The sequence below is a fragment of the Mus caroli genome, chromosome 8 (genome assembly GCF_900094665.2).
Source record: "Mus caroli chromosome 8, CAROLI_EIJ_v1.1, whole genome shotgun sequence".
NCBI classification, from domain to species: Eukaryota; Metazoa; Chordata; class Mammalia; order Rodentia; family Muridae; genus Mus; species Mus caroli.
The window spans coordinates 73,209,872-73,223,649 of NC_034577.1; the positions used below are offsets into that span (position 1 = coordinate 73,209,872).

The 13,778-nt window shown below is 40.4% G+C and overlaps 1 protein-coding gene across 3 annotated transcripts in view; it reads left to right on the forward strand.

Annotated features, from left to right (window-relative positions):
- Inpp4b (inositol polyphosphate-4-phosphatase type II B) overlaps positions 1–13,778 on the forward strand; it is a 748,293-nt gene that overhangs the window by 400,687 nt on the left and 333,828 nt on the right. For all 3 annotated transcript variants that reach the window (XM_029480343.1, XM_029480345.1, XM_029480344.1), the window contains exons 6-7: positions 9,545–9,663; positions 12,208–12,324. In XM_029480343.1, coding sequence (XP_029336203.1) covers positions 9,545–9,663; positions 12,208–12,324 — 236 coding nt within the window. The remainder of the gene's footprint in view (positions 1–9,544; positions 9,664–12,207; positions 12,325–13,778) is intronic.

The following is a 13,778-nucleotide window of genomic DNA, read 5'->3' on the forward strand; positions in this document are numbered from 1 at the left end:
GTGTGTGTGTGTGTGTGTGTGTGTGTGTGTCCCAGAGCTCATCTTGTGTATTACTTCTCAGGTTTTACTTTATTTCTAAAGACAAGATCTCCCTGGCATGAAGCTCACTAATATGGTTAGGCTGGTTGTCAGGGAGTGCCAGGGGTAGGCACCACCACACCCATTTATTTATGTGTGTTCTAGGGATTGAATACAATTGATCCTTGCTTCGCTCTAACACTGCAGATGTCCTTAATGGCATGTGGATCCTCCTTTTAGTATTCAGCAGAGTCTGCTGCCTCCCTGGAAAAACATCTTCCTGCCTTCTGAAGCAGCGCATATGTTCCTGCTGAAAAGAACAACAGAAAGCTGCAAGCACTTGCTATCTCTCCAAAGTGAAGTGCAGTCTAGGAGCAAGCACAGGCAGAGCCCTGCCTGTGTGCTCTGCTAGGCGATGCCAGGCCAGTTGACAGTCTATGACATGCCAAATCCAAAGAGACTCAAGCACAGACTTGTTTATAATTCAATTGCTAGGAGATAGAATCTTAGCCACCTAGGTAATATTCATGAAAACAAGACAAAATAGGATTTTCTAAGGATTGAGGGAGCAGGGGCTGAGTTCAAGAAGAGGAAGAAGTCTTCTGGTACTGACAAGAGTGATCTGAATGAAATTTGTTCTTTTTATATGCAAATTATCGGTTTGCTGTACAGCTGGCATCCTTGCTTGCTCCCCAGCACAGACCATCCAGGAGTGTTTTCAGAGAGCCCTGTCATTCCAGGCGGTAAACATTTTCTTCTTTCCCTGGACTGTCCAGTGAAGCATTTTGTACTGGTGCTGGGTATTGAGTGTTATTTTAGCATCCACAGTGTTCCCTAGGTGAAGAAGTGCGTTTCATCTTCTTGACCACTTTTTCTTAATACACACAAACACACATAAAGTATGGTGACTTGTTTTTATATTGTTCTGTATGTGACAATGTAACATATTTTATTTCCAGGCATATTTCCCCAACAACTTGAGCCTAGCCTTTTGGAAGAAAGAAATCAGTTTTATTTATAAGTGAATTGACTGTAATACAATTTAGGAGCAGTGGGGCTCAAATTTCAATGTAGCAAGAACTGTAGAGCAGTGTTTCTGAAGCTGGGACTTTTAAATTCCCACTTGTAAATCATCACCACGGTTCCTCAAGAATTCTGTCATCTGCTTCTTCCCTCGTGCATTAGCCTCATGTTTTTCCTAAGTGCTATGTGAAGTCTATGCTCAGAATACGAAGAGTCTCGAAATTTTGGTTGCAAAGCTTATCAGGCAGGCTGAAAATTAACTCTGATTCTGAACACTGACATTTTGGTAAAGTGCAAAAGGGAGTTTTCATCCTTGAACCTTTTATCATAATCTACAGATATTCACTGACTATCAAAAGAGTGTACATTTGGACCTGATGGAATGGTGTGGCTGCCGCAGGTGGAATCACCCTGGGCATTAGCAGAGCAAAGGGTCTGAGCACAGTGCTGTCCAGACAATACCGTGTTCCAGAAATTACCGTTCCTAGCGGTCCCACACTCTTAGTATGTTCCATATATTATCTTTACCGTCTGCAGGATGGCACCTGAAAGCACACATGCACAGTGTTACTCCAGTGTGCTCAAGGGGCTCTAGCATTAGGATCCTCTATCCTCTCCCACCTTTGTTTTCATCTATTCGTTGGTTCCTCCCTTGTCATTCCAAGTGACATGAATATGAATTCAATCTTTCCTTTTTTGAGAGAGAGAGAGAGAGAAACATACTCATTTCAAATTTTAGAAAGCAGCTCTTTCAAATTTATTTGGCGACTACATAGAGAAAAGAAAAATCTACAAGAATAAAGAAAATTTCAAAATTTCAAAGGCTTTCCCTACATACCCACTTTTATATATTTATTCTTATTTTTCCAAAAACTCTTGGTTGTGTTGGCAGTTATGCATAGTTTATGTTCTTTTTAGGGAAGTATCTGATAATTAAAATATCCCACGCAACACTTAAGGAGAATATAACACTTAAAAAAAAATTCTACAGAGATTTTAAAAAAATGGCTAGTGAATTGATAGAAGCTGTCCTTTGTTTTTTATCTTGAGAGTCTCAAGTCCTAGAGACACAACAGGGCAGCTCCTGCAATCTTGTCTTCCAAGATGATGAGAAAAACGTGCGTTAAAGGGGAATTTGATGTATTAGAGAAAAAAAACAGAAATCAATAAAAGCGATGAGAAAAATCACAGAAATCAGACATGTTCAATAAAAAATAAACAGAAGGAGCAAAGAGGAAAAAGGCTAAAAATTAAAAATAAATACAAACACTTAATGAACTGAAGATGTATGAACATCTGAGAGATCAGAGGACAGATATTCTAGAGGGGCATGTGAGTGGCCATCCCTCAGCTCAGTAGCATTAGAGCCAGGTTCTTCTAGGAAGTAACTTGAAGCTTATGTGAGTATGGGATCCCCAGCTGCTGATGGAGCTCTCCTTGTGTGGGTGTCAACACAAGTGCATACACGTACACAAGGTTGGTTTCCTCCGCCCTATTGTGTTCTGGAGCTCAGAGCCTGGGGACTGGGCATTGTTTTCTAGTAAATCTACCCTGAAGGGCTGTGCTTGCAGAGGCTGACATCCCAGTCTTCCAAAAATTGCTTCTTGAATGTCCTGAGGGGAATGGGGAGAAACCAAACCAGCTAAACAACCAAGCAAAAAACAAAGCAAAACAAGCTAAAACCACAATAAACCAGCCAGGCAGAGGCAACTAAAAAAAACGAGAACACCTAATCCACTGGAGAAGTAATTAAGGAGAGGGGCTATTAGGATCTTAAATGTTCTATATATCTTTTTTGTGTATGACATAAATTAACTCAATCTAAATGTAATCACTGGTGTACACTGGTAACTGTGAAGCCCTAAAATGGAGTTCGGTGATTTATTGGACTGGAAACACAAGCTAAATTGGTTTATCAATTGATTAGTGGAATCTTATTTTCTAAAGCACAAGACGAAATATAAGTGTTAGTTTGTAGAAACGTAAGCAACTGTTAGTAATATAAGAGATGCTAAGACACTGTCCTCAGTCTGCAAAAGTCTTCCTGATTTCTCAGGGAAGAGATGGAGCCTTATCACAGACGTATTAGAGAAGACGTGTCACTTGGGAGAAGCTGGAAACAACGTGGTTATTGCTCTAAAGCCTTGTGTATATAAGGCCACATTTCTGATCTAGAGCGCTTCCTGTTCTTTCTAGTGTGGCCTTTTTGATCTTCACCAGTTTATGTCTTCAGGTTTTCTTAAGAACATTCAGAATACAGAGTTCCTTATACTTACTGGAGTTCAAGGCACACCTCCACCACGCTGTACTGGGTTCTCATTTTCTGCTTTTAGTTTTGCTGGAATGGTGATACATGATTTTAATTCCAGCACTTGGGGGAATGAGGCAGGAATATTATAAGGTCAGCCTTTTGTTCTCTCTCTGTCTTTCTCTCCGTTTCTTTCTCCTCTCTCATTCACACACACACACACACACACACATAAAAATGCACATGTTCACACTCACATATTCATAAACACACAAACACACAAAGACACATACTCATACACACTTATCCATTCATACGCACACTCATAAACACACACACATTCTCTCACACATGTATCACATTGACACACACACAATCTCACACACACACACACACACACACACACACACACACACACACGCACTACATGATTTTTCCTAAAGCTGTGAAAAAATATTTTGACAATAGCAATTTAAATAAGGCGGGGCTAACTTTGTCAGCACAGTTCCTAGGATACTGTCCATCTTCACAGGGTAGTTATGTCAGCAGGAGCAGAAGGCACTGCCCACATTGCATCCACAATCAGGAATTCAAAAGACTTGAATGTTGGAGCTCAGTTCCTTTTTATCCTTCCTGATTATCCTTTTTATCCGTTCCAAGGGAAGTTGCCACCCAAGTGTAGGGTGACTCTTATTATTTCAGTAAAACCAATCTATATAACCCCTCACAGACATGCCCAGAGGCTTGTCTCGTACATGATTCTAAAGCCTGTCAAGTTAATAGTCAATATTAACTATCATAATTATTTTATATAATTATATGCAAAGTTTACAAAGTCTTTGTTACTGTGGGTCAGAAAGAATGAATCATTTGCAAAAAGCCACATAGTTCTTTACATATGATCCAGCTATTAAACACAATTTTATCCTTAGTCAAAATAAATCATCTTTCGACTTATTTGGTAGAGTACTGTCCCAGAACATAAGTCACTGTGGGATTCATCTCCAATACTATATTAACTATGGATTGACACTTGCCTGTAATTCCATTATAAGGAAGTAGAGACGGCAGGATTTGAAGTTCAAGGTCATCTCTAGCAACACAAATTGTTTAAGACCATCCTGGAATACATGAGATCCATCCTGGGCTACATGAGATTCTGTCTTGACAACAATACCAGAACCCAAACCGAAAAGAGTTTTATATTATATTAGGCAGTCTCCTCTGTTCCTCAATTTCCTCTGGTTAATTTTTATTAGAAAATTTTAGAAGTGTGGAAACTCTTGTCATCATTAGCCCTCCCTTCTAAACACACACACACACACACTCACAGACTCTCCTTATCTAGTTAATTCTTAGGGAAAGAGAGTAGACGTTGCCAGTTGTGACAAACACTGAAAGCTCCTGAGGCAAGAAAAATGACTGAGCTTCACACAATAGGTTTTAGAGTGCATGAGATGATGGCGGTTCAGACCTCTGTGAATTTGACAGTGGTGTTCTTCTTTGATGTGAGTCAGGAGAAAGTTTTCAGCTTCTAGCTAACGTTGGCTAGTGATAGAAATGGTCTCTGACCCTAATAGGCATGGCATGGTCTAGAGAACTGCATTGGCAGAAGTTGATGTTTTACTTAGTAATAAGAACATCTTATGGATGGTGGAGTCCTTAAGAACAGACCTGAAGATGCCTGCTCTTTGACCTCAGGATCTTCCAATAATAGAAGAATTATGAGAGCAAAAGAAAGTCTTTACTTTTTTTGGACATCCAAGCCATGCCACAAGTATCCAGAACCTATGCTGGAAAATTCTAGCACTCAGGCTGAGTTTAGTAGAGAGGGTGGATACTATGTTGTTCTTCTAGTGTTTGCTTACCCAGTGACTGGGATTTCATAGTTTGAACAAGTGCTAGAATCAGGCTAAATAAGCTGTCTCCTCCCAAGACACAAAGGCTTCACTTATTTTATTTATTTTTCTGATCATCATTACTCTTCTATTGAGTATTTCTTTGTAAGAGAGTAAAGCTGCCTGGCTCTTTTACCAACCCCAGGGGAAGTATGTTTTATCAGTATCCTGTTCAACATCATTGGAAGAAGAAAGTAAACCCTCCTAATTCTGCATACTACATCAAAGTTACCAGGAAAAGAATCATTTATAACTAGCTTAGATATTTCTATGAAAAACCATAAAGTTGGGCTGGATAGGCGGCTTAGTGGTTAAGAGCACTGACTATTCTTCCAAAGGTCCTGAGTTCAATTCCCAGCAACCACATGGTAGCTCACAGCCATCTATAATAGGATCTGATGCCCTCTTCTGGTATGTCTTTAGACAGCTACAATGTCCTCATATAGATAAAATAAATAAATCTTTTTTAAAAAAGAAAAACCATAAAGTTACAATTTATAAAAATTATGCATCCTTCCCCACTTTCTGCTTTTTCATATAAACTAGTCAGTCAATGGACATACATACATGGACATACACACACTTTCATCCCAACCTTTTAACATCTGGATATTTAAACTCTTGATCTTGGGAAATGTTTTTTAATAGCTCAGCCCAAAGAAATCACATTAAGGAGGCAGAAGTAAAGGTTAAAATCTACAGATGAGTGGATCACTTGACAGTACTCACTTAATTCAGAATTAGAATTATTTTTTAATCAACCATTTAGTCTTTAGGAATTCTTAATTTAGTAGCATAAATTACCTATACCTAAGATGAGTAGATATCTTATAGTAATGCTATATTTTCAGCCATGCACATATTTGATCAATTTATCACTTACTACTCTCCTCTGTCTCCATGATACTCCCACTGATTCTATTCTCCACCCCAATTTAATGGCCTAGTGTGTTTAATTAGTGTTCCTTCTTAGAATGGTGCTATTTATAAAGACACAGGCACTGTACCAAACTAAGACATAGTCTCTCCCTTCTCTAATCACCAGCAAATACCCATAGAGCTTTTGGGTGATTTGAGGCAAATTCTTAAATAAAATAGAAGCAAAATTCCCCAAACACTATTTGTAGTCTTCTAGAATTACGCATCAAGGAAGGCCACATATCCAAGGGACTCTTGGAGTAGAGTTCCATGTGTTAACAGGAAGGGATAAGGATGCTTTGGAAGATCTATATAACATTCTTAGATTTTTGTAAGCACATACTTAGGGTTCTTGTCTTAGTCACTTTTCTAATGTTATGATAATTAACCATGGCCAGGGAGGCTTATAGAAGAAAGAGTTTAATTTGTATAGTGGTTTTAGAGTATTAGAGTCAATGATGATGGAACAGGAACATAGGAACAGTTGAGAGCACACATCTTGACCCAGAAACAGGAGGCAAAGAGAAAGCCTTGGGAGTCATACAAGTCTTTTGAAACCTGAAAGCTCACCCCAGTGACACACCTTCTCCAACGAGGCCACAGCTATTAATCCTTCCCAAGCAGTCCCACCAGCTAAGGACCAAGCATTCAAATCTGTGAGACCATGGGGACTATTTTCATTCAAGCTGCCATAGTTCCTTATTATGAACTACTAAATAATCCCATGTAGATTAGATTTCGTAACATTCAAATGAGCATCATCTCTTTGCAGTGCCCAGTGATTCAGCCTTCAGTAATCCTTCAGGGCAGTAGCAGGGACACAGACCCATGCTCATCTTCTTCACTTTGACAGGAAGTGTGTCATATACACTCATATTCATATGGAGATCTGGCTCTGTAACAGTCTAAGAAGTCATCTGAGTAGAACTATGTCAGTAAGATGTATGTTACATAACAACATCAAGTACTCTTAAATATTAATATAACATGATTATTGATCATGTTATATTAGTATTTAATATAGTATTTAATTAGTATTTAATATTACTATTAGTTTTGCATATAAAAGTCCATTTATAAGAAACACATGGCTTTTACACTCTGACAGTTTAGGCAGTGGAGTGACATTTTGTTTTATTTACTCTGTGCCACAACACTAAAAAAGAAGAAAACTAAGCCTCCATTTCAGGAATTCTGTTTGATTTCAGGATTTCTATATGCCTCTTGCTACCTTAGTGTTAAGAAACAGTAAAGGCTGGGAGCTGTTTGTTAGGAAGAATGGAGATGAGAGCCCAGCTTCCAACATCACTATTGCTGCTATTCTTTTCTATGTCTGGTTTGAACACAGACAGTAGCTGCATACAAATTGTTAAGTTGCCAGTCTTCGTCCTTGCCCACTATCAGGGCCATCTGAAGAACTGCACAGAACCTTCAGTTTTGTGTGCTGTCTGTTCTTGTAGGAAGTGCAGCTGAGAGGCTCTCTGTTAGAACAGAATAGCTGCTCACTTCTGGGAATAACCACAGCCACAGCGAAGCCCGATAAGAACTCAGAAGGGATGTGACTTATTTTGATCAAAGATGTCAAGCACTCATAAGACAGAGGGAAAGCTGCCACCAGAGAGTGGGCGAGGTGTATGTGTGTGAAACTCCAAAGCCCCTAGCTTTGAACTCCCAAGACAAGATGCTTGTCAGCTTCAGTAGAGGTTCACAGTGAAGAGAAAAGCAAGAGTGCTAGAATGAAATGCACATCATAAGGCAGGGCAAGGAAATGATCAAACTAACCACCAAAGAGCGGGTGCAGGAAACCTTTCAGTGAAAGACATTTTCCAGTGGTATATTGATATTATTGAAACCATGTGTAGGTAGGTTTTGTTTGATTATCTTTAAATGTAGATTTACCAGGGTGAGCAACAAATAGTGGTGGTAGAGGGTCTCCCAAAGGCCGATGCACTCTACCAGAAATCAGGTTGGTGTGCCAAGGACAGAAGTGGAGAGAAGGATGTTTTGATATAGGTAATGAGCAGAGTTCCTCAAAACAGGGAAGGTTAAATAAGCGATAGCTATTTTTCTCCACCCGTGCTTTCCTTAGCTTCTTTTGTTTTGCTTAAGGCATGTGATTTCAGTAAGAAAAATTTAACAACAAAATATCAGACAGGAATAAAACTCCAAAAGTTTTTCAAGACGTTAAAAAGTTAAATAACACCCCCCCACACACCGCATCCCTCCAGCATTGATCAGAACTGGACCTAAACCAGATGGGTTCCCTTTGAAGGTGCTCTGCAAGCCATTGAAAGGTGATAATTACATCTATAAATTGCTTTGCTTTCAACTTTCAAATTTAAGGTGTATTACCTTTGTCCCAGTGCCCCTGCAAACTGCAGAGGTGCCATTGCAGGGGGTAAAGCCACCCCCTCCTCTGCCTGTCTTCTTGGTCACTGAATGGGATAGGGATGGTGTGGAACCCTGGACACTTATCACCACGAACCACTTATGGGGCTGCTTCCCCTTTACCAGAAACTGCATCTGCTGAACAAAGGGGACTTTTTAATCACAGTCAATTTCAAGAAGTAGAAATACTATTTCAAAATCAGAGGTGGAAAGCAGGGAAGAGAGTAGATGCTGGACTTACTGAAAAGGAGTATCTTTTATTCCCGCTACTTTGTTCCTTTCCAAAGCTAGAAAATGCTATGCACCAGAGGAAAACGCTCCAGGGAATATAGTCCTGTAGCTGGCGCTGTAACAGGAGCCAGGCTGTGTCAAGGAAAAGCTCTTAGAATGTGGGGCCCCTAGGCAACATTTACCCAGTCCTTATCCGGAGTTGCATGTCTCTCTCTGGATGGTCCTGAAGTCCAGACAGAGGGCTCTTTAACCCCTGGCTGCTTCCTCTTCTGCTTAAGCTCCTCTGTGGCAGTGTAATCAGTCTTCCTGTTTCCTCAGTGCCGAGGACTATAGAGGACCAGGTAGAGAGGATTGAGAGGCATATATTCAGACATTTGACTTAACCCAGCCAGTCAACAAGAGACATCTTAGTTTCCTGGCTGTGGCCCAAATCAACTTACTTCATGCAAGAGTGTGAAAGAAGCCCTAGGGGTTATTGGCTAATTAGAGCCCTCACATTCCCTGGCTGTGTGTGTCTACATTTTCACACACTGGAGCTGCCATCCCGGAGCACTCAAGACTTGCATGTGCTGCAAATGTGGTCAGTGGAAATGAACTCTGAATTCAGCTTGGCAGCACGTGACTTCCTATTTCTGTAAGGTACTTCCAAGAGACTTCCTCTGTAAAGCCAGCTGAGAACCAGGAGATTGCCTTCACCGGCTAGACAAAGTTTATTTCAGCTCTGCTCAGAAGTTTGCCTCGAGAGATCGACTGAGTTCCTTTCTTTCTTTCTTTTTCTATTTTTTTTTCCTGCTCTTTCTTTTTCCTTTGCTGTTGCCAGCCTGCAGGGATCTTGTGGCTCCTGTCAGTGATCGGAAACTGAATACAGTAGTCCAGATCTCAGTAATCCACCCCGTGGAGCAGACCCTGACGAGGTACTCCAGCACAGAAATTGTGGAGGTGAGCTTGGCATGCATGTGCTGCTCTCTGACTCTGTCAACCTCTCTCTCTCTCTCTCTCTCTCTCTCTCTCTCTCTCTCTCTCTCTCCCTCCCCCCACTCTCTCTCTCTGCAAGCTGTTGTCTCTGTGTGTGTGTGTTGTGCTCGCTGCTCTCTCCTCCCCCCACCTCTTGCTCTCTCCTGCCCCTCCGCCCCTCTGAACAGCTGACATGAGTTAACTTGTGGTCTCTGGCTGGCTGTTGCTTTTGTCTGTCATTAAGGAACACAGATCTGAAATTTCTAAGCACATGCAGAGTAAGCACAAGGAGAAGAATTGGACTTTTCATTGAAAGATTTTAGTTTTCTTCCAGAAAAAAAAACTTTCCACTCCGAATTCCCAAACAAAACAGAATGTTTGTCTAGAAATGTGTGTTTCTCTATGTACATTATCTATGTTGATTTTAAATACAGTGGAATGAATATATTTAATGAGGGAAAAAGAATAAAGTACTCACATAGTTCAAAACAAGTGAAGAGGTTTTTGCTCTCCCCTCATACCCTGGGGCCCAGTCTAGTCCAACAGTAAATACTTTATATTCTCTGCTAGGTATGCATTTCAAAGTACTGTGTTTTCTAAGGAAAGGTAAGGGTAAGTGACTAACTTGATTAGCTGTTTGTTTCCAGACAGAAGTTGTAAATATTACTCATGAGATGAGAGGTTCCCTGCTTACATTTATTGTTGCTAATACAACATTCATCACGTATTGAAGGAAATGCAATATTGTGCTGGCTCAGATTCAACAAGACAAGGGTTTCCCTTTAGATCATTTTGTTCTTGGGAGACATTTCATGACCTTAGAGAATAAGAGATATGTATTTGAACATTTGGGGTTTTGGAGAGTGTGTTCTGCAGCTCCTTCAGCCAAGCATGTTTTTGTTTTTTGGGGTTTTTTTCTGCTCCAGTCTTGGCTGGTTTAGCTCACTGGTCTCTCTGAAGCAGTGGCTGGAAGAAATGATTCAGCCTGCAGTTGGAGTCACTTCTATTATGAAAATGACCTAAATCCTGTGTGCAGCCCTGCATTTCCCCCTCAGTTAGCCCTGAAGGCTTCCTTCCTCTGCTCTCCCTCTGCATGGCCCCTGAATGCAGGCAGTAATGAGTCTGCCCCTTGCATTCATCCCTGAATCTGTCCTATGCAGACTTTAGGTTCTAATGCTGGTAAAATGTATAGTTAGCCCATAGTTGAATTAAAAGTAGTCTTCCAGCTGGGTGTGGTGGTACACATCTTTAATCCCAGCACTTGGCAGGCAAAGGCAGGCGGATTTCGGAGTTTGAGGCCAGCCTGGTCTACAAAGTGAGTTTCAGGACATCCAGAGCTATACAGAGAAACCCTGTCTCGGAAAAAAAAAAGGTAATCTTCCTCATAGAAAGGCAGTTTGACTAAAACTGTAAAGTCACTTTCTTAATGGAAACACTTCAGGGATTATTGAAACATTGTTACCTTTTGAAAAGTTTAAAGTAAAGTAAAAAAAGTTTAAGGTAAAAAAAAAAGTTTAAGGTAAAGTTTAAAGTAACATGTGTCCTTTATTTTTCCACTGTCCTCATTATTCTTCTGTGGAAGACACACATATCCTAAAGTGTATTATCATAGTTATAAAGGTGACTTATGTTGTTGTGATTTATACAATATTGGCACACTTTTCTTAGATGTTTTATTCACTGCCTGCCTCCAAATTGTCTGACATAATGCCAGGAAAAGAGCCTTTTGCCTTCTGAGGGAAAGAGTGGGTGACGCCCCCAGGCTTGCAGAAACTTTGGTAGTCCAGTGGCCCATTGAACTTTTGGAACATTTTCAGATATATTTGTCTGTGTGCATGGGTGTCTACGATGTGATGTTAGATGCCAGCTTTCTAAATTCTGAGGTCCTGAAAAGTCTTGGGGACCATATGCCAAGCAATAATTTCATTTCCCCAGTGCATCATATTTAGAGTTCTCATTGCTTTTCACGGTGGTCCAGGGGGCGGGGAAGCCACTGTTAAACACCTGAAAGCAATCACATGCATAGAGGATAGCTTTTAGTTGAAGCAGAGTAAAAAAAATGAAAAAACAAAACAAACAAACAAACAACAAAAAACAGAGAAAACTTGGGAAAGCAGCTTCATTCAATTTGATGAGGCAGAATCTTAGATCATTTTTTCTAAATTATCAATATATAATGATTATATTTTATATAGAGTTTTAAATAGATGGCAACTTGACCTAAAGAAAGGTTCTGAATATAATTTTTAAAAACAAGGGGTTTTTTATTTGTTTGTTTTTGTTTTTTGTTTTTTTTAAGAGTCCTGGGCCACTTAAAGAAATGAAAGTTCACCTACTCAGTATCCTTCAGTACAATGGGGCTCTGGGCTCATGGCCCACAAGTAACACTTGGCTCTTCAGATCTCTTTTAATAGAACTATTTCCTAGAAAAGCAGACAGACACACTCTATGTTCTCATTTGTCCCTGCATGCTGTCGGTTACAGTTACTGCCTTAATGAATCCAAGTTTTCTGCCTATACTGTTTTCAGGGAACAAAAGACCCACTGTTCCTAACGGGTGTCACATTCCCATCGGACTACCCCATCTATGAAGAGACCAGAATAAAACTGACAGTCTACGATGTCAAGGATAAGTCTCATGATACTGTAAGTACTTGAACTTCTTTCTCTGGGAATAGAGAGGTCTTCATACTTTGCCAAGCTGTGGGATTTTGGATGCTACTGGCTTTTTTAAAGAGGGCTGTTTGTTATGTACTTGTTTTTGTCTTATGAGTGCACTTTTCTACATGGTATTCCAACTCGTTTGGCTTGATACCAAAATGCCAATTGGTTAGGCACAAAAGCTTACTGAACAGATCTCTCTCTCTCTCTCTCTCTCTCTCTCTCTCTCTCTCTCTCTCTCTCTCTTTTATAAAAGGCTAATTTGACCTCTTAGCAGATATTTTTGCTGTAATTTGAAGGTGATTGGATACTATTTTGTGGGGGATGAAAATGGAACAGATTACATAGCAGCTCAATTCTTCCAGACCTTGTAATTATTAAAAACTGGAGGTTAACATTTCTTCATTCTCACGATCTATCTTTTCTTATCAAGTAAGTCCTCCCTCCTGGTTAGGCACTGCCCATGGAAGCATTACTAAAAACTCCTGGACAGGCAGTGGTGCTGGTGGGACACACTGAGAGAGGGCAGCCTGACCTTCCCCTTCAGGTAGCTGTGCTACCGTGATGGCGTATGCATCTTTGAGGCAGCAGAACGGTGGGATTTTAATGGTCAGAAGTGAAGCATCAGGCAGAGAAGAGTTTGGATGGCAGTTAGGTCAACAGGTTCCAAGAAGGGTTCCCGCTGAAGCCAAGGGAGGCCAATGGGCTTGAAAAACCCCACAGCCTGTAACTGTACATGACTCTGCCTTTACTTAGACATTTCTGTTGTGACTGTAAGGACTTGATATAATGTAAGTAGAAGGAACTTGCACACACTGTCCACTGGTGAGGGTATTTAGTAGAGAAAAATACATACTGAAGGCATTTGTATGCATCATAGTACCTGGAATGGTCACTTCTCTTAAATTGTGTAAATGAATGTCCAACAAAATGAATAGCATATGCACAAATAGAAAGAGCCATGGTGGTCTGTTGCAGTCCATAAGGAAGAGAGTTGTATGTTCAGGCCTCTGGATTTATTTCACTTACCAGCTTTGTGAGTACAAGAGCCTGTTTTCTGTATGCTTCCCTTGAGGACTTTTTGTAAGAACTAAATGAGTAAATGTGCATACATTGTTTAGGGTCCAGCATATTCAGAGACATGAGCATCACTAGTTACTACTACTGTAGCCATCACTTTGCTGACTGCCTCACAGCTACTCTAATAAGTAAAAACCAAATAAAGGATTCATGGACAAAATCATTTTCTGTATTTAGTAACTTTCTTTTCTAAAAAAGTATGTTTTTAAACTGAAATAAAATGTAATATATTCCATATATATTGGGAGAGAGAAAGAGAGAGAAGAAAGGAGAGGAGAGGAGAGGGGAGAGGAGGGGGAGAGGGAGAGGAGAGGAAGAAGGGGAGGGAGGGAGAGAGGGAGAGAGGGAGAGAGTGGGAA